Below are 23,915 nucleotides of genomic sequence, written 5' to 3'. Positions count from 1 at the left end.
TCACCAGGTTGGCCTGGCTGGGTCTCAAACTCCTGGCTTCAAGTGATCTGCCTGCCTCAGCCTCCCAAAGTGCTGGGATTACGGGCATGAGCCACCACACCAGGCCGTCTTTTTTTTTTTTAAATGCTGGTTGCAATCTACTACTTTGATTTCTTAACCCACTAGTTGTCCTCATCTGCGGTTGGTAAAAGCATTGCTGTAGGGGGTTAAAGCATGCACCATATTAACAGGCCCCCCCGCTTTTTTTTTTTGAGCACCTATTATATGCTAGGCACAGTGCTGAACACTGTCTCCTTTTATCGTGGCCACGTTTTGCGTGTCAGCCCACTGAGTCTCAGAGAGGGACACCACTTAAGCCCAGCTCACACAGCAAGTAAGAGCAAATTAAGATTCCAGCCTGGGTCAGCCTGGCTTACTTTCACGTCCTTGGGGCCTTGGAGCAGTTCCCTTGTGTATCTGCCGCAGAGCCTTGCTCAACGCTCTTCCCAGAGGAAGTGATCGAATGAAGGAATCAAATATCAAATTCTATAGAAATTCTTTTTTTTTTGAGACAGAGTCTCATTCTGTCACCCAAGCTGGAGTGCAATGTCACGATCTTGGCTCACGGCAACCTCTGCTTCCTAGGTTCAAGCAGTTCTCTTGCCTCAGCTTCCCAAGTAACTGGGATTACAGGCATCCACCACCACGCCTGGCTAATTTTTTGTATTTTAGTAGAGATGGGGTTTCACCATGTTGGCCAGGCTGGTCTCGAACTCTTTACCTCAGGTGATCCACCCGCCTCAGCCTCCCAAAGTGCTGGGATTACAGGCGTGAGCCACTGCACCTGGCCTATAGAAAGAAATTCTAAAACAGTCTCTTTAATATTAACCTAAGCCAGTGCAAAGAGTTCCCAAATGTGGCTGATGACTTGTTTTTTTTTCTTTCTAAATGTTTAAGGAATTTTTAAATTGAGGTATTGCAGATTGTAACGTGTTCTTAAGTATACAGTTCAATGGCTTTTTACCTGATAGTCCCATGTGGCCACCCCCAGATCAAGGTGCACACCACTTTCAGTGCCCCAGAAAGCTCGTGCTTGCCCCTTCCCCGCCAGCACCCCCGCTGTGGGGTGACCTGTCTCCTGACTTCCCTCCCCTTGCCTTAGTCTTAGCTGTTGTTCAGGTCACATGCGTGGAATCGTACGATCTGATCAGGGTGTGTTGGGCTTCTTTCATCCCACGTCCCATCTGTGGGATCCATTCTTGCGGTCGGATCAGTGCTTCATTCTTTTTTATACCTGATTGGGGTACTTTTGAGCTTATTTTTTATTTCATAGAATATTTTGGACATGTAGAATCACATAAAGAATAATATACACCCACCTCCCATCCTAAGAAGCAAACCTTAAGCTCCTGTATTTCTCTTCTGCCTGCACTTTCCATTTTGACCCATCTCCATCCCATCCCAGGAGAAATACTCTTCTAAATGTGGTATTTATCCTTCCCATGCAAGTTGGGAAATTTGTACTACCTATGTACAATTTCTTAACAGATCCTTTATTTGAATGAGTATACAGTTGCTTTTTCTTATTTTGTATTGCTGAATCCAATTAAACTTTAATGTAAACATTCCAAGTGTTTCTGGGATTCAGAACCTCACCTCCATGCTCTAGAGGTCAAGAGAGTTGGTGCAAAGTCCAGAAGGAAAGGCCAGCTGGGGAGGCAGGAGGAGAGCGGAGTGGGGAAGAGAAGTGGAGAGAAGTGGGAGTGGGAGGGAGATGCTCACAGCCCTCAGACAGCAGCCATGACCTGGTGGGGGCCCCTGCCGCTGCCCTAGATTTTCTCTCATCTTGGACCTATGGGGAATGCACCGTGCCCCTCTTTGGGGCCTAATTTCCTGTGTCCACTGGTGCCACCTCTTTGCAGAGGCAGCCTTCAGAGGGATTTGTGGGGGAGAAGGAGCTTCTCCTTTGGGGAGAAAATGCTTGTGGTCCTCCATGTACCCTACACCCTGCAACTGTGTCACAGGAGAAGCACTCCCCCATGGGGGCCAGGCACTGTGCTAAGCTTTTTCCCTGTACTAACATGCGAACCCCCTCTGAGCACGCCAGTGAAGTGAGCACTGTTTGACAGCCTGAGAAACGGAAGCACGGGGCAGTGAAGGGAATTCTCCCAGGCCACAGCTAGCAAGTAGCAGAGCTGGGACTTGAACCCAGAAAGGGCAACTCCAGGCTCACCGCCCTGTACTCTCCAGCCTGTTGTCTAGTAGAGGCAAGGGAGGCCCAGGGGTCTTCCCCGATGCTTATCTCATTCTGTAACTCTGCATTCTCAGTGGAGGTTTTCTTGACTCTAGCTCCAGGCAGGCAGAGACTGCCTTTGTTTGGCTCCCATTTTTATCATTAGCAGAGCAGGTGCTAGTGATAGTTGCTGAACGGGTGCTGGATGAACGCATGAACAAATGCATGAATGTGGAAATGAAAGGGGATGCAGATGGAGATGATGCAGATGGAGATGATGTAGATGGAGATGATGCAGATGGAGATGATGCAGATGGAGATGATGCAGATGGAGATGATGCAGGTGGAGATGATGCAGGTGGAGATGATGCAGGTGGAGATGATGCAGGTGGAGATGATGCAGATGGAGATGATGCAGATGGAGAGCAGTGGCCATGCAGAATCGTTGCAGACCTTGGCTTCAGGCTGTGGGGGATCCGCAAGCCAAGGGTTTGAATTCCAGCTCCAGTGCTTGCCAGCAATGCCACCTTGGGTGACCTTTATCGTGCTACCTGGAAAGTGGGGTTGCTGGCAGCCCCTCCCTCCTGGCATCAGTGACACTGCATGGTTAGGGTGTGATCCCTTTGGGTACAAGCGGGGGTGGTGGACCTCCCAGGTGGGCAGGTCCAGTTTGGATGAAAGGCCAAGGACAATTCACAGGCGAGCACAGGAGTCCTTGCTTAGCCCCAGCAATTCCACAGAACCTGCTGTGAACTGCTAGCTGCTGCCTGTAACTTTTCCCTGTCCTTATTTCCACTCCTTGGAGGCCGCAAGAACAACTGCTGGCTGGCCTTGGCCACTGCCTCAGTGTTCCAGCCTCTGCCGTCATTTGACACCAAGAAGACAGCCAGGCAGGCCTTGGCTCGCTGCAGAGGTTACTCCACCCCCAGTCCTCGCCGCCCCCCAGTCCTCTGGGTCCTGGCTGGGCTAGGCAGGAGGGCACTTACCTCTCCCTTCTCTCTCTACCGTAGCATGAACCAGCAGAGGGGCTCTCAACCCTGGTGCTGGGCAGCGGGTCTAGATTTCCCTCTCCGTCTGCAAGTATACCCACAATTTCCCTTCCCTGCTTTCTGGGCTCAGCAGGGCTATTCACAGGAAGCACGGAGGACCTCTCCCTCACAGTGAGCAACTGACCTTTTTTGAGCACCTAGTGAATGCCAAGGGTTCTTTCTACATTCCAATTCGTGATCTCATTCGTTTCTCAGGGAGACGTAATGCCCCTCCCCATTTTACAGATGAGTAAACTGAGACTCCAAGAGGTTCAGCCAGTTGCCTAGCAGAGGCAGGATTTGAGCCGAAAGCTGGGTTGTCTGTACTCCCCTCCATGCTGCTCTGCAGAAAAGAGAAGCCCTGAGAAAGCTCAGGAATGTAGTGTCAGTCGCAGTGCTAGCGATGATGTTAAGCACAGCTCACGTCCACCATGTGCTTGCTACGTGCTGGGAGCTGCCATTCATGCCTTACGTGCATTTCTGCGTTCTTACTTCTGTGAGGTAAGCAGTATTTTAACCCCATTTTACAGATGAAAAACACTGGCGGTTCAGAGAAGAATCTGTCTAAAGTCATGCAGCTAATGCGTGAGACAGTAGAGCCCCTGGCTCTGAAAATCCATGGGGATTGAAATGCCAAGCACACTGGTTCATCCAGACAATGGGATATTGTTCAGGATTGAAAGGTAATGAGCTAGAAAACTGTGAAAAGACATGAAGGAGCCTTAAATGCCTCTTACTGAATGAAAGAAGCCAATCTGAAGAGGTTCTATACTGTATGATTTTAACTCTGTGACGTTCTGGAAAAGGCAAAACTATGGAGACAGTAAAAGATCAGTGGTTGCCAGGGGCTGGGGGGAGGGAGGGATGAATAGGCGGACCACAGAGGATTTTTAGGGCAGTGACACTGTGTGTGATACTGCGGTGATTGATACATGTCATTATACATTTGTCTAAACCCAAGGAATGTACAGCACCAAGAGTGACCCCTGATGTAAAGTATGGACTTTGAGAGACAATAATGAGTCAGTGTTCATTCATCAGTCATAACAAATGTCCCCTCGGGTACAGGATGTTGATAGTGAGGGAGGCTGTGCATGTGTGGGGACAGGCAGGATATGGGAAATCGCTATCTTCTGCTCAATTTTGCTATAAACCTAAAACTGCTCTAAAAAAATCTTATGTTTTAAAAGAGGGACAAAAGTTAAACAGGTTCACGATGCACTTGGTGCTTGAGCCACCACAACCCCAGCAGTGATGTGCAGTGGGGTGTGGCTCTGCCTTGTGTGGGGGCTTCCCTGGCTGGCTTAGCTGTGGGCTCATCTTTTCCAGGCCTGCTGTCAGGTGTAGTTTGAAATCCAGTTCAGGAGTGCACCCTGCATGGGGAGCTAGAGGGAGGCAATGGTTGCTGTTGGGTGACTAGCAGAGGCTGAGGGGATGGCAGGCATGCCAGGGCCCTGACAGGGTATAGACAGATCTTCCCCCCTGGGGAGGAGGAAGGAGGAGGTGAGGGGAGTGACAACTGCATTCTTTGGTCCCCATTCCCCAGGACAGTGTGTGCTCAGGGGAGGCTGGCCTCACCCCTGCCAGGGAATTGCAAAATTCAGCCTCAGTTGAATGAGTGTCCTTTGGAAAAGTACATTTTGCTCAGGAGCCAAGTAAAACTGAGGACTCTGCAGCCAGCACACTGAAGTCGCTGGCCATGACTCACACCGAGTGGGATGGGGAGGGCCGAGTTGGGAGGCAAGCCACTGCTCTCTGGTGGGTCCAGGCTCCCTCTGGCGCCAGACCCCTCGGCTGGGCTCACGTCCCTCAGCTGGGATATTTTGTGTGCCAGAGGCAGCAGCCTCAGATGGCTTTGTCAGGGTTCAGACTCGCCTTGCTGTTTAGAAAAGATGTTGCCTCTAAGAAGTCATGGAGAAAATGAATCACTGTAAAAATCAAATTTTCTTATCCACTTGCATTATTGGTTTAGAGATGGCTTCTCTCCAAGATTAATTTTTGGTAGACTGCAGATCAAAATATTTAGGGGCATCTGGGGGTGTCGTGAGAAGAGCCCCAGATGGGACACTCGTTCTTCCTTGTGACATTAGGCAATTTGGTACAGCTTTCTGGATCAGTTTTTGCCTTTAAGATGCATCTGGACTCATCAAACCCAGAAAGTATGGAGCAAATGTTCCTATTGCCATGTCCTTGGCAGACATTGCTAATCTATCTCTGGGCTCCAGCAGAGTCAGGTCTCAGCCTTAGTTAGCAGCCTGGCAACCACTAGACTTGATCCCTGAGATGAAACCTCTTGACCACACAGGAACTCCATGATCTCGAAGCTCCCTTCTGGCTCTATAACTTTTATGTTTCTCTCTCTTCTTGTTATATTTTTCATTCTACTGACTATTCTGACACAAAAATACTTCATGTTCAAGATTTAAGGCCAAGTTCACAAACTGATAATACTCAGGCCACGTCTGACCCACAGAAGTGTTTTCTTTGCTTTGCATATTATTTTATTTTTAAAATACTTGGCATCATTTTTTAATTGGTGATTTCACCTCATTCCCCAGATTTCTGGTTTCGCTTATCTGGCTGCCCTGGGACCCCTTGGTTCCAGCCATGTGCCAAGCTGGGAGGCTTTCTATGGACTCCACAGTTTGCCACAGGCCACACCCAGCCCACTTCTCTACTTTCCAGTTCCTGCCTATTCTCAGTAGACATTTTCCCACGTGAAGTATACTTCTGTCCCACGTGTAAGGCCTGGCCGTCTCTCATTTGCTGATGTGAGCTGCTGGGTGACCAGTGCTTGGGTCTGTTAATTGACTTGGGGATGCTGACGTTTCCTGGAATCTCTTTCAGAGGGAAAGGTGTTTCCTCTCTGTGAATGATAACTGCCTGATGAATTAGTTTTACATTTTTATTTTCTCATGTGGGCTTTCCTTAAAGCAGGGGCTCAGTTATGCCATGAACTGTTGAAGAAAGCACAGGTTGAGGCAGATGTGGGAAATTTAGCAGGGGGAGCGGGGAACAGAGCCCTTCCCTCCCTCTCGCGGCCGCTCCTTTCCTCCCCGCCTGCCTACCTGGATCTCCTCTGTGGAGCCTCGTTGCCGGTGGGTGGTGAGGAAGCCAAGTGGCTCCCTGAGGGTACTCGCCTGCACAGCTCAGGTGAGCTCTTGGCTCAGGAAAGACCCACAGTCTTCCCTGGCTCAGTGGGCCTTTTGCTGCTTAAAGATGACGCTCCCCACTTAAGCTCACAGTGCCAGCCCCTGGGGAACCCCAAGACGTGTAAGACAACCTCCTGCCCTTGAGGAATTCACAGCTTTGAGGGGAAGACACCAATAGTATTAACGGGGCAGTGTGGGCTGTACTGTTCATTTGTGAATGCAGTCCACGCATGCTCAGTGACATCAATCACAGCATGTGCCCAGTAATAGCAGGGAGACCTCAGGGGCTGCAGAGGGCCCCCTGGGGGCACTTCATCCGGCCTGAGGCTGATTGGAGATGGCTTCTCAGAGAAAGGGATGGTGAGCTGAGTTTTCAATTGCCTGAGGCCTCTGACCTCACTGGCCACTCCAGCCATATCCGCCTCCCTGCTGCTCCCTGCTGTTCCAGGAACCTGACGCTCCCTGCCTCAAGGCCTTTGCACTTGCTGTCCCTTCTGCCTGGAATGCTGTTCCCTGGCTATCCCTGTGGCTGTTGTCTCATTTAATTCTATCTCCATTTGCGTGTTATGATCTCCTTGTCTGATGAGCCCCATCCGAAGGGCCCTGGCATTTCACTATTTCCTTAACCTGTTTTATTTTTCTTCATAACGCTTGTCAGCACTGACATATATGAGTTCCTTCACTGTTGGTCTCTCCCACTAGGAGATAATCTAGGTGAAGGCAGGGAGATTTGTGTCTGACCTCTGATGTGCTCCCAGCACCTAGATCAGTGCGTGCGTGGTCCACAGTAAGCACTCGGTGATGCAAAGTACTGTGAGCTGCTGGAGGAGAGGGCGTGATGCAGACAGATGGCACCGCGCTGGAACAGCAGTGGTCTTTGGGGAACAAAGAATGTTGGCAGGCAGTGGGGTGGGAAGAAGGGACAGATAGCAGCCAAAGACAGATCTGCTAAGACAGGCCCTGACTGTGTCTCTCTTTTTATTTATAACCTGCTTATTATAGAAAAACTGACAACACCGAGATACGCCCAAATGAAAGTGATCACCAACCAGCCTCTCAGCCAGGCCGACAAGGAGAACATGCTGACCCCTTTCCTAAGGCGCTTTTGCCTGGGATTGTGTGGAGAATCTCATCTTTTCATTTGTGAGCCAGATCTTGCTTTCTAAAGCGCACAGCTGCCTGCCCCTTCAGGTCTCTTCACTGTGCTCCCAGCTCAGTGCAGTAGCCTTGTGTTCAGATGGACGAGGACATGTACTCCTGCTTGGCCATGAGATATAGTAACCTTGGGCCTCAGGGGGCCATGAAGCTTTGCGGGAACTTCCACCCTTTCTCCTCCAGCCTCGTCCCCATGTGTCTGCCTGTACTCAAGGCCTCAGTCTGAGTCACTGTCTCTACACAGTCTTTCCTGAACCTCAGTTTTCTTTTTCTGTAAAAATGGGGATGAAGCCGGGGTTTGGACCTGAATGGTTTTGAGGATCAGATTTGAGGATCAGATGAGACAATATGAGTTACTACTTGGGTTCATGGGAGGTGCTCAGTAAATATCATTCTCCTTCCCCTCTTAAAATCTTAATCCTGCACTGTGCTTTTACCCCAGGCCTCCCCAGAACTCAGCCTTGACTTATTTCTCAAGGTCACTGAGAGTGTTGTCAAAAGGTGGTCTCAGGCCAGACTCGGTAGCTCACACCTCTAATCCCAGCACTTTGGGAGGCCGAGGCAGGTGAATCACTTGAGGCCAGGAGTTTGAGACCAGCCTGACCAACATGATGAAACCCTGCCTCTACTAAAAATTCAAAAATTAGCCGGGCATGGTGGCACATGCCTGTAATCCCAGCTACTTGGGAGGCTGAAGCAAGAGAATCGCTTGAGCCCGGGAGGGGGAGGTTGCAGTGAGCCGTGATCGTGCCACTGCACTCCAGCCTTGGCAACAAGAGCAAAACTGTATCTCAGAAAAAAGAAAAAGAGAGAGAGAAAAACGGTGGTCTCATAGCACAAAGCAAAGCTGAATCAATTGGGCAGGTGGAGGCCAAGGGACACTTGGGTTTTCCCGAAAGGGGCACCTTTCACAGGTATCTTGGCATGGCTCCTTCCCCTAAATACTCCCCTCCTAAACTTAAAAACACTGACACCAACAGTTTATGCTTTTTAAATCTCTGTGAAAGGCCGTGCCTGGCGGGGAGCCACGGGCATGAGAATCCAGTCCCCGGAATAGCTCCTGCCGCTCAGCGTTTAAATGCCATCTGTATTTTTATCCGATGATGGGTCACTTTTGAAAAACCCCGCTCATGCTCTGCCCCTCTAAGAATACATTTCCATTTATAGCATCTGCACACAGGATGTTGTTGTATCCCGGTGTGGGGCCAGGAGGCCGTGTCCTATTTCCAGTGAGTTGGAAACACTTGGGGGGCTCTTGTTCCCCCCGGCCCAGCACTCCCTGTGGCCTTGACAAGCGGGAAGCCTGACTCCCGGCCAAGCCCTGGCTGCCTTTCCTCTTCCTGTGCAAGCCTGAGCTCATCTGTCTGTTGCAGGTGGGGGAAGTGAATGGGGATGAGGGGCCCCTCTCCAGCCTTGCCCAACCAGGGCTTCCAGGTGACACAGCACCACATTTCCTCAACTCCGTGGACCCTGCATCCTTACCTCACTCACCCAGTGCCACGGCCCGCTGTCAGCATGGGCCCTGTGTGGCACAGGAGGGCAGCGATGAGTACAGAGAGCCAAGGCTCCCAGGGCCCAGTGGGGAGCTTTTGGGAGGCCAGGGAGGATCCGTGTTCAGTCTCCAGGAGGAGGCTGGCCGGGGTTCCAGTCCTGACTCTGCTTCTTGCTAGCTGTGTGAGCTTAGGCAAGTGGCTTGGCCTCTCTGAGCCTCAGTTTCTGCATTTGTTGAAGGAACCTCAGGAGTAGTAGGGAAGGTTCTGTGAATAGATCAGGCCAAGTGTCTAAGCAGTGCTTGGCCCATAGGGTAGGAGTCCAGGAAATGCCAGTCCCCTTTCCCGTCCCTCTGTTGACCTGTGGTAAGTCAGGTGGGTGCGGGCTGAAAGTCTTAGGAAATCTGCTTGAAGTTAGAAATAAACACATGCCTTACACCTTAGGAATTCTAGCTTGCATGGGCGTCTCCAGAACTGTGCTTTTCAGCAAAGCAGATTCCTGCCCTGCCTGCCTTACCCCATACCAGTTCAGTTCATTCTACAGTGGGGCCCTGGAATCTGCAATTTGTTTTCTTTTTTTTTTTTGAGATGGAGTCTCGCTCTGTCCCCCAGGCTGGAGTGCAGTGGCATGATATTGGCTCACTGCAACCACTGCCTCCTGGGTCCAAGCAATTCTCCTGCCTCAGCCTCCCAAGTAGCTGGAATTACAGGCACATGCCACCACACCTGGCACTTTTTTTGTATTTTTAGTGGAGATGGGGTTTCACCATGTTGGCCAGGCTGGTCTCAAATTCCTGATGTCAGGTGATCCGCCCGCCTCGGCCTCCCAAAGTGCTGGGATTACAGGTGTGAGCCACCTCGCCTGGCCGGAATCTGTAAATGTAACCAGCTTCCCACAGATTCTGAGGCAGTGGTCCTTGGACCACACTTTGAGAAATGTTGCCTTCTTCATCCATTGCACAAGTGTTTCTTTTGAACCTACTCTATGCCAGGCACTTTTCTAGGCCCTGGTGATGTAGACAGATGGGGTTCCAGCTGTCTGGTGACTTATATTCTGATGGAGTCAGGCAGTGAGCAGATACACATAACTCAATGTCAGGGAGTGATTTTAAGTGCTGTGAAGAAAGAAGAGGGCAGAGGCTTCGTGTGGTGGCTCACACCTGTAATCCCAACATTGGGAGGCTGAGGCAGGCAGATTGTTTGAGCCCAGAAGCTTGAGACCAGCCAGGGCAACATGGCAAAACCCCGTCTCTACAAAAAATACAAAAATTAGCCAGGTGCAGTGGTGTGCGCTTGTCCTAGCTACTTGAAAGACCAAGGTGGGAGGATCACCTGAGCCTAGGGAAGTCGAGGCAGCAGTGAGCCTTGGTCGTGCCACTGCACTCCAGCCTGAGCAACAGAGTGAGACCCTGTCTCAAAAAATAAAAAAAAAAAATTTAAAAAGAGGGCAGAGTAAGCACAGGCTCCCCCGAGGAGATGACATTTGAAAATAGACTTAAGTGAGGGAGCAAGCCGTACAGAGATGCAAGGGCAGAACCTTCCAGGTAGAACGGCAATTCATTCAAGTTCTCCAGCTGATGAATGGCGGAAAGTCAAGGCCTTTCCATACCTCCTCTGCTTTTTCTTTTACATGCTATCTGTAAGGAGTGCTTTTTTAGCTGAAGTAACAGAAAACTGGACTAGAAGAGGTTTAAATAAGAGTTTTTTTGTTTTCATTTTTTTTTTTTCTCATGTCACAAGAAGACTGGAGGTAGCTTGCTGCTGGTGTTGGCTCAGCATCTCAAGGATGCGGGAGTTTTTATTTCTGCTCTCCGCTGCACTTTTCCCTTACGGTCTCAGAGGAGCTCCCCCAGCTCCAGATGTTATGTCTGCACCCAAGACAGGAAGATGGGGTTGGGGTAGAAGTGTTAGTGCCAGTGATGTGTGACACTTTGATTGATAAAAGCAAATGCACTCTACCCCCAGCAGGCTTCTGCTTCTTATCATCAGTCAGAGCAATGTTATATGGCCACCCCAGGCCACAGAGGAGGCTGGGAAAGTGAAAGTCAGTGGTTAGGGTTAAAGGGAATCAGAATCCAACAAGGTCTACCTATTGCCTATGGATTTTATTGAGAGAGAATCTCATCCTGTTGCCCAGGCTGGAGTGCAGTGGTGCAATCATGGTTCACTAAAGTCTCAAACTCCTGTGCTCAAGTGACCCTCCCATCTCAGCCTCCTGAGTAACAGATTACAGTCATGAGCTGCCACACCTGACTAATTTTTAAATATTTTGTGGAGATGGGATCTCGCTATGTTGCCCAGGGAACTCCTGAGCTCAAGCGATTCTCCTGTCTTGGGACAACAGGCATGAGCCACCATGCCTGGTCACATCCTTTATTTATTGAAGAAACTAGGTCATTTATTCTGTAGAATGCCCACATTATGGATTGGGCTTGTTGAATCATGTAACTTGTTGCTGGTATTTTTTGTAAACTGGTGGTTAGATCTGGAACCTTGATTAGACTCAGGGTCAGTTCCCTTGGCAAGAAGCGTTCCTGGGTGCTGCTGTGTGCTTTGTATTATGTCACATTGAGAGGCACAGAACAACTGGCCTTCGTCTCTTGGAGATGCTCAGATGGATCACTGCGTTCAGGCAGGGGCAGCCTGGTCTATCTGGTAGGAAGTTTCCTGTCATTGCTGGTTATTGTCTAGATCCAGGACTTCATCAGGGGACGCACAAAGAGGATTTTTCTAATTCTCTTAGTCTTTCTGCATATATTCTTTGCAGTTATTGTATAAAACAGAACTTTGCCCTCATCAGCTATTTGGCTATCTAGAAATACATTTTATACCAAGAAAAAAAGTCAGAGTAAGTGCGTTCTCTTTATTTACCGATTTTCAGAATAATGAGTTGGTGGTGTAGGATCTTCAAGGTGTCCAACAAAGCTCGTTACTTGTTTTTAGGAAGTATCCTTATGAACTCATGGATCACTTAATGTATGGGATGTATTTTAATTATGGCTGTTAAAATGTTTTATTCAGACAGCTTTATTGAGGTATAATTGACTTACAATAAATGTCACGTCTGAAGTGTACAATGTGAAAAATATGACATATGTATACATCCGTGAAACCATTATCACAGCCAAGATAGTGGATGTCTACACCACACCCCAAAGCTTGCTCCTCCCTGTCCTTTCCGCTCTCCCTGGGCAGCTGATGATCTGCTGTCACTCTAGATTAGTTGGCATTTTCTAGCATTTTCTATAGACAGAACCATACCATATGTACCCTAGTTCGCCTGCCATTCAGCATCATTATTTTGAGAATCATCCATGTCGTTGCATGTATCAATGCTGCATTGCTTTTTGTTGCTGAGTAATATTCTATTTTATGAATATGCCACACCTTGTTCATCCATCTGTCTGTTGATGGACGTTTGGGTTGTTTCTATCTTGTGGCTATTATAAATTAAGCTTCCATGACTTTTCATATACAGTCTTTGTATGGGCACATGCTTTCATTTCTCTTGAGCAAACGCCTAGAGTGGAATGGCTTGATCATATGGTGAATGTATGTTTAAGTTTTAAGAAATTGCTAGGGCCGGGTGTGGTGGCTCACGCATGTAATCCCAGCACTTTGGGAGACTGAGGCGGGTGGATCACTAGGTCAGGAGTTCGAGACTAGCCTGGCCAACATGGCAAAACCCCATCTCTACTAAAAATATAAAATTAGCCGGGCATGGTGGCGCATACCTGTAATCCCAGATGCTTGGGAGGCTGAGGCAGGAGAATTGCTTGAACCCAGGAGGCAGAGGTTGCCATGAACCAAAATCACACCACTGCACTCCAGCCTGGGCGACAAGAGTGAAACTCTGTCTCAAAAAAAAAAAAAAAAAAAAATTTAATGAAGCCTAATTTATCATTTTTCTTTTATTAATTGAGCTTTTTGGTATCTCATCTAAAAAAGAAAAATCTTTGCCTAACCTAAACTTACAAAGATTTTCCCTTATGATTTCCTCTAGAAGGTTTATAGTAAGTCTGACATCAGATCCAATTTTGTTCTTTTTCACAGTTGCTTTGGCTATTCTAAGTTCTTTGTATTTCCATATGAGTCTTAGAACCAGCTTGTCAATTTCTACAAAAATACCTGCTGGGATTTTGATTGGAATTGAGTTGATCTATGGATAAATTTGGGAAGAAATGCCATCTTTACAATGTTGAATCTTCTGACCCACTAATGTCTATATTTCCACATTGACTTTTGCTTTCATGTCTTTAATTTCCCTCAGCAGTATTTTCAGTATATGGGTCTTGTACTTTTTTCTCAAAGTTATTTTTATATATATATATATATATATATATATATATATATATATATATATATATATTTTTTTTTTTTTTTTTTTTTTTTTTTTTGAGACAGAGTTTTGCTCTTGTTGCCCAGGCTGGAGTACAATGGCATGATCTTGGCTCACTGCAACCTCCACCTCCTGGGTTCAAGCGATTCTCCTGCCTCAGCCTCCCGAGTAGCTGGGATTACAGACATGCGCCACAATGCCCAGCTAATTTTGTATTTTTAGTATAGACAGGGTTTCTCCATGTTGGTCAGGCTGGTCTCGAACTCCTGACCTCGTGATCCGCCCACCTGAGCCTCCCAAAGTGATGGGATTATAGGTGTGAGCCACCGCACCCAGCCATATTTAATATTTTTATACATCTCCTAAGAATAATAGAAGTAACCATTCATATAAACTTTTGGTTTCCCCTTCTGTTGCTTCCTTTTGAAGATATAAGCAAGACCATACATTCATTTTTATCACTCCACCCCACCCCCCTGTCACAGGGACACACACATAAAATGTAACAGAATGCAGCATTCTGCCCTAGCCTTTTCCTCTTACTGTATCCTGGAGATTCCCCATGACAGTGTCATTGTCCCATACAGCTGTATCACCCTCTGCCTTATGGGTGATCTGTAGTGACCCCTTTGGCTGGATGTTTGGATGGTCTCCAGTCATTTGCTGTTACAGCTGGTGCTGTGGCAAATAGCCTTGTGCAGACGTCATTTTGTATTTTCACCTGGAGTTCACTGAGTGCTGTTAATGGGCCAGGCCCTGCATGACCCACAGGAGATTCAAGGACACATCTGACCCAGCCCAGCAAGGGTGGAAGATCCTGCAGCCACCCTGGGGCTGGGCCAGGTATAGTCCCCAGAGCCTGTGGAGATCGGGGAGCTGCCTTGGGATGGGGAGTGTGGTTGGTCTGGCTTTCTGGAAGCCAAGCTGTCAGATTTACTCCTCTTCCTCTTTGTCCAGACTTGGTCTTTGTGGGAAGGAGAGGAGGGGAAAGGCCAAGACTTTGTGGTCAGAGAGGGTTATTACAGATGGGAGAGGTCACATGTGGAGATGATTGGGGTAGAAGTGGAGGCTGCTGGGGCTGGGAGGCCATGCCGTGGGCACCAAGGTCTGGGGAGAGAGCTGCAGGGAGAAAACCTTATATGTGTTGGTGACATCAGCATATGTGCTCTGTATACCAGGAGTCGTCACCTAGATCTCTCATAAATCCAGGCCTTCGCTCCTTCACCTGCCAGCCTGTCTCCCTCTTCCAGGCAGGCATGTGGCCCAGGGGTGAGAAGCAGCGTTCTACTGCCAGACTGTGCCAGTTCAAGTCTTGGCCCTGCCTCTTGGGCAAGTAAAACAGAAAGAATGCTACTGTCTGCCACACAGGGTTATGACAGTGATCTGAGGTACTGAACGCAAAGTGTAAGCCCGAGGCCTTGTGCACAGTAAGCCCTCGCGATGGGGATAGCAGCAGTCATAGCTGTGATTGTTATTATTATTATTATTATTATTATTATTATTCCTCCCTCAAAGCTTCTCCATCTGGGCTAGAGACAGAGCTGGACCTTTTTTCCTTTGGACAGAGGGAGAAAGTGATATGAACTCATCTTAGTAGTATGAATGTCAAGGTCAGGATTTGAGGAGGGCGATGAGAATGATTCTAGGGCACCCTCCCGCCTGCCTCCACTTGGCTGTGGTGTGTTCATTTGCCTGCGTGCCCCCCAACACACATACATGCATGCACACACATCTGCAGGCACACACCTATACTAGTAGAGCCCCCGGCCAGGGGTTCTCAGTAAGGTGGAGGGAATGAGTAGGTGGCCAAACGAGTGAGTTTTTCGCCTCCCTGGCACTCGGCACCGAGGACTCCGACAGGCTGGTGTCCAGGGCTGACGAGCCAGAGTTTCAACTAAAAGCCTTGATGGCTATTTTTGGGACAAATGACCCACCACTTCCAATGACTTGCTCCTAAATGGCATCTAATTTCATTAAGCCTTGGAAACAGTGACATCACAAGTGCCTGCCTGTTAGCCGCCCACATATGGCGAACCACAGAGTGATCCGAGATTCGTCTGCAAGAACAGGGGAGAACTAAGGTCCCAAGCAGCAAAAGTTAAAATAGCAAAGCTGAGGCATTCTGCTATGAAAAGAAATTACAGATGAAATCCATTAGTCAGACATTTCCAGCGGCAGTTTCCTTGCTTGGGAGCAGGGGAAGACGTGTTTATTTGGGGTTGGGCTCCGCAGCCATTTCTCACTCTGTAGGCTAGATGTGGCCCGGAAAGTGGATTTCTGTTAAGGAAATCCTATGTTCTCGTTGACTTTTAGCACTGACCTTCCCATACATTCTCATGGAACTTGCTGTATCCTAAGGCGCAAGGAAGCTAGAGACATGGATTTGGCACCTTTTTGATTAACATAGTGACACTTGTACTTACCACCCCATTATAGTAAGTCACAAAGTAAATTCAGATGGACTTCATCTTTTCCTTGTGGGTTCCTTTGCGTTGTTTTTTTCCCAAGTGAGCGCTGCCTTCTCAGGCACAGAGCAAAAAGGGAGAGGGAAGCACTGCCTAACTCCAGATTGCTGGTCTCCATGGAAGCCATTAAGGCCATGGCCGTGACATCACCCATCGGGGGCAGGAGCAGCTGGAGGCCCCTCAGAGAGAGCATGGGATCAATGGGAAAATGCGTTTCCATATGGAAGGTTTTATTCCACACACAACAGAGCTTCCCAACCTCAACCCTATTGACACTTGGGGCTGGTCATTCTTTGTTGTGGGGGGACCTTCTTGTGTGCCACAGAATGTTTAGCAGCACCCCTGGCCTCTACCCATGAGATGCCAGTAGCACCCCCATACCCAGCGACGGTCCAAAAGACAAATGTCCCCTGAGAGGCAAAACCTCTCCTGACATAAGCACTATCAAGGATTGATTGGAAAGCTTTTTATTGGCTTGTTTTTATTTATTTACTTTGTTATTTATTTATTTATATATCGGAGGCAGAGTCTTGCTCTATCTCCCAGGCTGGAGTACTGCAGTGCCGCGATTTTGGCTCACTGCAACCTCCACCTCCCAGATTCAAGCAATTTTCCTGCCTCACCCTCCCCAGTAGCTGGGATTACAGGCACCTGCCACCATGCCCGGCTAATTTTTATATTTTTAGTAGAGACAGGGTTTTGGCATGTTGGCCAGGATGGTCTCGATCTCCTGATCTCAGGTAATCTGCCCGCCCTGGGGCTTGTTTTTATTTTAAAAAATTATTATTTTATTTACTTATTCTTGAGACAGGGTCTTACTCTGTCACCCAGGCTGGAGTGCAGAGGCATGATCTCAGCTCACTGCAGCCTTAACCTCCCTGGGCTCAAGCATTCCTCCCACCTCAGCCTCCCAAGTAGCTGGGACTACAGGCGACCACCACCACACCCAAATAATTTTTGTATTTTTTTGTAGAGACAGGGTTTCACCATGTTGCCAGGCTGATCTCAAACTCCTGACCTCAAGTGATCCACCCACTTCAGCCTCTCAGAGTGGGATGACGGTGTGAGAACCGCACCTGGCTTTGTTTTTGTTTTTTGATACTCTGAGTTTAATTGTACGTTCAACTGAGCAAGGCACACCTCTTCTTGAGGCTTTGGTTTTCTCTTCTGTAAAGTGAACGGGTTGGACACAGTGATCTCAGAGTCCCTGCGAGAGCTGACCATGAGGAGCATTGAGGGCAGGGGGCCCTATGGGGTCTCTGGGTCCTGTCGCAGCACGGATAATCCACATGCCCAGCTAACCCCAGTTCCCACTCCCATTCCCTTGACCCCTGGCATCCAGGTTAGTTTTTCTTAAGTCCAGTTGGTTCCTCCCTTGCTTTAATTTTGACCCATTTTCCTTTTTAAAAAGCAAAAATGTGGCTCGATGCGGTGACTCACACCTGTAATCCCAGCGCTTTGGGAGGCCGAGACAGGCAGATCACCCGAGGTTGGGAGTTTGAGACCAGCCTGACCAACATGGAGAAACCTTCATCTCTACTAAAAATACAAAATTAGCCGGGCGTGGTGGCACGTGCCTGTAATCCCAGCTACTCGGGAGGCTGAGGCAGGAGAATCGCTTGAACCCGGGAGGCGGAAGTTGCCGTGAGCTAAGATCACGCCGCTGCACTCCAGCCTGGGCAATAAGAGCGAAACTCCGTCTCAAAAAAAGAAAAAAAAAAAAAAGCAAAACTGCCTAAGTATCCACAAAAGTAGAGAAAACAGTACAGGGACCACTGTGTACTCATCGCCCAGCTTCACCACTGCCCATCTTATCTTAGTCTCATGTTTAAGGCCAACCAGTGGGCCTTATGCTTGTACAGATCCCTTCATGGACTCAGTTCCCCAAGGGCCTCGGCTGGGCAGAGAGGAGGGCAGGAGAGGAAAGATCCGGGACCTGCCCTTGAGAACTCATACGCCGGTGGCCAGGGAGGGCTGGGAGGGAGTGTTTCTTAAATAGTAAGTGTTTATGGCCGGGCGCCGTGGCTCAAGCCTGTAATCCCAGCACTTTGGGAGGCCGAGACGGGCGGATCACGAGGTCAGGAGTTCGAGACCATCCTGGCTAACACGGTGAAACCCCGTCTCTACTAAAAAATACAAAAAACTAGCCGGGCGAGGTGGCGGGCGCCTGTACTCCCGGCTACTCGGGAGGCTGAGGCAGGAGAATGGCGTAAAAACCCAGGAGGCGGAGCTTGCAGTGAGCTGAGATCCGGCCACTGCACTCCAGCCTGGGCGACACAGCGAGACTCCGTCTCAAAAAAAAAAAAAATAGTAAGTGTTTATTATCGTCCATCCTTTAGCTTTCTGTGCTTGAGGCTAAGCAGTCCAATTCTTTTTCTTCCAAATATTTTCCACCCAAATGGGCCTGATTTGTCCCCACACTGACCAGGACCCTAAAGTAGATCCAGATTCAGATCTCTGCCATGGCACTTCATAGGTGTGTGAGCCTAGCCAAGTCTCCAACCTCTCTGAGCCTCATCTGTAAAATGGAGCAATAATCCCTCATTTGCAAGTCAGTCAAGACAATTAGATGTGAACATGCTGGTCAAAGGCCTCTGTGACCCTAGGACATAGTAGGTTTGCTGTAAGCATCCCTTTCCCTCCTCCATTCTCTTCACCCTTTCCTCCACATTCTCTTGACGGAGAGCTGGCCACAACTGGTCACATCACCGCGGCGAGGGACTGACTAATGTCAGTCAGGGAGGACGGCTCACTTCCTGGTCTGTCACATGCCTGGGGTTCTCACCAGCCTCCTGATAACCCATTTTCTTAGTGACATTCATGCTGACTCACTTGGCTTGTGGTCAGTTCTGAAACCAGGCTCTTTTTGAGCTCTCCCTTTACCCCACCACTGCTGCTTAGCGTGGCTCTGTGGCGTGGGAATGGAGTCAGCATCACAGTACGTAGTGTTGAGGTGGCCAGTCCCAAGGAGCCAGGAGCTTTGCTAGATGGGCAGCTTCATGGGGTGGTGTCTGCCTTGATCACTTTCATTTCCCCACTCTCTAGAACACTGCCTGATATACTAGGTGCTTATCACATGGCTGGTGAATGAATTAATGAATTTCGAACTGGTCCCTGTCTTCCAGTGACTCTCATCTGCTCTGGGGCAGCATCTTTGGAAAAGCAGATGAACAAAACCTTGAGACCTTCATCTAATTTACCAAAAAGTACGCTCTAAACTGGTGATTCCCAGAGTACAGGCAGTGGAAGGACCATGCCCTGTGTACTCAGACTTGGGTTTGAATCCTAGCTCTGTCACTCACTGGCTTGGTGACTGTGAGCTTCTGTTTTCTCCCTGGAAAAATGAGATATGAGTATTTTCCAGGGTTTTTTTTTTTTTTGAGAAATAAATGCAAATATGTTTGTCAAAGTGCCCAGCAGAGAATGGAGTGATTATGGTTAAGCATCATTTACTCTTTCCTTTCATTGCCTTCTGTAGTTTCGGTCCAAATCTCACCTCCCTCTTAGAGCTTCATCACCACCCAGCCTGCCTCCCTGCCCCTGTCCCCATGCCCAGCAGAGACTTACTCTGCCTGATACCTAGGAGTCAGCAATCATTTGTTAAACCAGCACCTCAAATTCAGATGCCTACAAGGACCACCCATGTGTGAAGACAACAGGCTAAGTGGGATGGTGATGATGAGGATGATGATGGTTACTATTCGAGATGGTGGTCTCACTCTGTTGCTCAGGCTGGAGTACAGTGGAATGGTCATAGCTCACTGTAGCCTCAATCTCCTGGTCCCAAGTGATCCTCCCACCTCAGCCTCCCGAGTAACCGGGATTAAAGGCATGCTCTAAGTGTGAATAAGTGGCATCTCTGTCTTTGATGTTTTTCTAAATTTCCATTTGAAATACTTTTTTAGCTTTTTGTTCTGAAATAATTTCAGACTTTTCCCCCAAACTGCAAAAATAGTACAGAGTTCCTGTATGCCCTTTACCCAAGCGCCCCCAAATGTTAACATCTTACATAATCATAATGCCATGATCAAGAGCAGGAAAATCCATTAGACAGTGCCACCGGCCAGTCTGCAGTTCGTACTCAACTTTCTTCAGGTGTCCCACTGATCGCCTTTTTCTGATCCAGGATCTCATCAGATTTAGTTGTCATGTCTCTTTAGTCTCCTTCCATCTGTGACAGTTCCCCCAGCTTTTCTGGTGCTTTCTGACCTGAATGCTCTTGACAAGTGACAGCCAGTTTTTGTTTTGTTTTGTTTTGTTTTGTAGACTGCCCTTCACTTTGGATTTGTTTGATGTTTTCTCATTATTAGATTGAAGCAGTACCTTTTAGGCAGGATCCCCCCAGAAGTGGTGCTGTGCCCTCCTCAGTGTGGCATATCAGGAGGCACGGGGTGCTGATGTGTCTCCATGCTTCCGGTGTCCACTGTCTTCACCTGGTTAAGATGATGCCTGGGCCAGGCACAGTGGCTTATGCCTGTAATCCTAATACTTTGGGAGGCTGAGGCGGGCAGATCGCTTGGGCCCTGTAGTTGAAGACCAGCCTGGGCAACATTGCAAAACCGCATCTCTACAAAAAAATAAAAAAATTAGCCAGGCATTGTGGCGCGTCCCTGTAGTCCCAGCTACTTGGGAGGCTGAGGTGGGAGGATCGCCTGAGCCTTGGGAGATTGAAGCTGCAGTGTGTCATCACGTCACTGCACTCCAGCCTGGGCGACAGTGAGACTCTGTCCCTCCAGCCCCCACCAAAAAGATGATGTCTGCCGAGTTTCTCTACTGCACAGTCACTCTTTCCATTTTGTAATTAATAAGCATTTTCTGGGGAAGTGCTTTGAAGGTATGTCAATATCCTATTCTTTATCAAACTTTTGATTTGTTCATTTCTTTATTTCTATCTATGTAGATTCCTGCCTTTCTGTTTTATCCAATGGCTTATAATCTGTGATGATTGTTATTTATTTTGATGCTCACATTGTCTATTCTTTGGCCAGTGGGAACCCCCTCGAGCTTTTTTTTTTTTTTTTTTTTTTAAAGACAGGGCCTCACCCTGTAGCCCAGGCTGGAGTACAGTGCTCACCATAGCATTAAACTCCTAGATTCAAGTGGTCCTCCCACCTCAGCCTCTTGACAAGCTAGGACTAGAGGCGCCACCACCACGCCCAACTTTTGTTGTTGTTGTCTTTGTTGTTGTTGTTGTTGTTGTTTGTAGAGATGAGGTCTTGTTATGTTGCCCAGGCTTTTCTTGAACTCCTGCCCTCAAGCGATCCCCCTGCCTGGGCCTCCCAAACTGCTGGAATTACAAGCATGAGCCATTGACTGTGTCTGGCCTCTTGTTGTCCTTTTGACATGTCCTTTTCATTCTTTGAACACTTTCTTGGTTTCTGACATAAGAAGGTGCTCCAGGCCCATCTTGTATTTTTCCTGCCCAGCCTAGAATCAGCCATTCCAAGGAGCTCTGACTGCTTTAAGTAGAGAATAGTGATTAGAAGCCAAGATTTGGGTGCTCGTTACACTCACTGCTATTGGGCTGTTGCTGTTGCTGGATCTTCTCTATGGAAAGAGCGAGGAAATGTATGTATATATGATATGTATATATGCATGTGCATATTTCAGTGTTTGGGTATATTGAAAATGATTAATTCATACTGATATTTCCATTACCACTCTAATACCATGTTTTCACCCCCCTTCCCTGACAGTGAGGCACCTGGCCCCACTATCCTTGTACACGTACATGTTTGACCAGTCTCTCTGTATGTAACAATCTCCTATCTCTTCCTCACCCTGACTGAGCTTAGACACCCTGCCCCGAGCCACCGCTGCCTCCTCACCCAGAGCAGCCTCTGACTTCCAGTTTTGAAACAATGGTTCTTATATTTTTTATTTTTTAATTTTTATTATTTTATGTTTTGAGATAGAGTCTCACTCTGTCACCCAGGCTGGAGTACAGTGGCACCATCTCAGCTCACTGCAGCCTCAACCTCCCAGGCTCAAGTGATCCTCCCACCTCAGCCTCCCGACTAGCTGGGACTACAGGCGCACACCAGCATGCCCAGCTAATTTTGTTCATTTTTTTGTGGAGATGGGGTCTCTCTATGCTGCCCAGGCTGGTCTCAAACTCTTATTCTCAAGCAGTCTTCCCACCTCAGCCTCCCAAAGTGCTGGGATCACAGGCGTGAGCCGCCGTGCACAGCAGTTTCTGTATTTTTTAAATCGCGAGGCCCAGTTTCTGCTTGTCGGCCCCTGATGGTGACCTGGACAAAAGCTGGTTGTTAGCCGCTTGGGGTATCAAGCCCCAGGGCACTGCTGTCAATTCAGCTTTAATCTGTACGGGAACTTTTAGATCCCCTGTGTACCCCCTCATTTAATACTCAGAGAAGCTGAGGCCCAGCAAGGGCCAGGGATTTTCTGCAGGTCCAAGACCAAGTTGGGGTGGAGTGAGGACGAGAACTCTCCCACTGCAGCCCTTCCCCGCTGCCTGGCTACCTGCTACTCATTTCTCCAGTCTTCTTAGGAGAACCCACGTGCCCTCCCCACTGGCCCAGGCTGGCCTTCCTATGACACGAAGCGGACCACATCCTTCTCTAGCTCTGCGGGGCCTCTCTGCTCAAATGGTCACCGCCTAGGCCCCGGGCCTCATGTCATCTGCAGACACGTGTCATTTGTCCTATAGAATGTGGGCCCACCATTTGAGAATGGTGAACTTCCACGTCAAATTCCATTATTTTTGGCTTCTCTTGGAAAATCAGAAGATCTGTCCTCCTGAGTCTGCATGTCTGCCTGGCAGGCGTCAGCGGGGTCTCAGTGACGGCCACCCGCTGGTTTGTTTTCTCTCCATTCCCTCTCCCCACCCCCACCTCCCGAATTTGCTGACCTCTCATAGTCTCCCACAGTAGACCGCCCACCAGCTCCCATCGACACTTGGTGTGAGACTCCCCAGCCACGGCCTGGCCCTCAGGACTCTCTCCTCCAGCCCCGCCCCAGCTTTCCATCCTCCTCTCCCTCCACGCCAGGCCGTGCCCCATGCAGGAGAGAGGACGGTGCCCAGCTTCCTGGGTTCGGTCCTACTGTGTCTTGGCTTCTGCTCCTCTCCTTGCCTAGGCTGCTCTTTCCCTCCACCCACCTCCTCCTCCTGCTCTGTGCACACATCACCCCCTGTAGGAAGCTTCACCGAGGACCCCAGGCCAAGTCAGGTACCCCCTCCTGAGTTAATCCACCACCTCATGATGAGGATGCCACTACCTTCTCTTTCTGTTTCTTTGCCTCTACTGCTAAACTACAAACTCACTGGGCCAAGGGTTGATTTTTATCTCCTTGCGTGAGGGCCTAAAAGAGGGGGTGAGTAGTAGGCGTTGTGTAAATGTTAGTCAAACAAGCGTTAATAATAATAGTAACCACAAATATCCACATGGCATTTCTGGGTGCCAGGCTCCGCCTCAGTACTTTATATGTGCTCAGTCATTCGAGCCTCACCACCATGCTGTGAGATAGTTACTGTTGTTGCCCCCACTTTATAGACAAAGAAACTGAGGCACAGAGAGTTTGAGTGACGGACCCAGAGTGGCACAGTAGTGGTCATGGTTGAGCCCAGGCACCTGATTCCACAGCACGTACTCTTACCTCTCACACAACTCTCTGTGTTAAAGTGGCCCACACTTTCTGACTAAGGGATGTGAGTAAGTATGCACAGGTGAGTTGCAGAGACCCCTGACCTCCTGACCACACCCTAGCCCCAGCTTCTGGTACCCTCAGGGGCCCGAGCACAGGTGACTGGGAGCTAAGCAGGCAGCAGAGAAAGTGGTACCTTTTAACTTGGCAGCCCACAGGAATTTTTCTCCCCTGAGGTCTTAGGAAACTGAGCTTGTTTCACGTGTAATTAGGGTGAGCACACTGATTCAAGCATCAGCCCTTACGCAAGGTTTCCAAGGCATTGCGTCGGGTTTAGCCAGGCACACTCTTGTTTCCTAATCACCAAAGAGGAACCACGCACCAGCCTGTCACCCGCGAGGGCTGGAGCCCCTGGCCTCTCCAGCAAGTCAAGTTCTGTCTGAGAGCTGAGAATGCCGTGTGGACTGAG

General features: G+C 48.8%; 3 protein-coding genes across 42 annotated transcripts in view; all 3 read left to right on the top strand.

The window, feature by feature from the left end:
- ATP6V0E1 (ATPase H+ transporting V0 subunit e1) overlaps positions 1–23,915 on the top strand; it is a 380,972-nt gene that overhangs the window by 211,752 nt on the left and 145,305 nt on the right. The gene's annotated exons all lie outside the window — the stretch shown is intronic.
- Positions 1–23,915, top strand: part of RPL26L1 (ribosomal protein L26 like 1) — a 287,969-nt gene that overhangs the window by 182,476 nt on the left and 81,578 nt on the right. Inside the window, exon 1 of one of the 39 annotated variants that reach the window (XM_050793352.1) lies at positions 1,103–1,106. The exons of 36 other annotated variants lie outside the window; for them this stretch is intronic. The gene's annotated coding sequence lies outside the window, so the exon portion shown is untranslated. Of the gene's footprint in view, positions 1–1,102; positions 1,107–8,923; positions 8,928–15,146; positions 15,151–23,915 lie in introns of those variants that run through there. 2 more of the 39 variants (XM_050793331.1, XM_050793360.1) reach the window with 2 other exon arrangements.
- The window catches only part of ERGIC1 (endoplasmic reticulum-golgi intermediate compartment 1), a 122,848-nt gene that overhangs the window by 32,904 nt on the left and 66,029 nt on the right, over positions 1–23,915 (top strand). Inside the window, exon 1 of one of the 2 annotated variants that reach the window (XM_050793245.1) lies at positions 3,481–3,923. The exons of the other annotated variant lie outside the window; for it this stretch is intronic. Coding sequence (XP_050649202.1) covers positions 3,859–3,923 — 65 coding nt within the window. The 5' untranslated portion in view covers positions 3,481–3,858. Of the gene's footprint in view, positions 1–3,480; positions 3,924–23,915 lie in introns of those variants that run through there. 2 annotated transcript variants of the gene reach the window in all.

The sequence above is a fragment of the Macaca thibetana genome, chromosome 6, assembly GCF_024542745.1.
Source record: "Macaca thibetana thibetana isolate TM-01 chromosome 6, ASM2454274v1, whole genome shotgun sequence".
Lineage (NCBI taxonomy): Eukaryota > Metazoa > Chordata > Mammalia > Primates > Cercopithecidae > Macaca > Macaca thibetana.
Note: the sequence above shows the minus strand (reverse complement) of the source record. Positions and strands in the feature narration are given on the sequence as shown.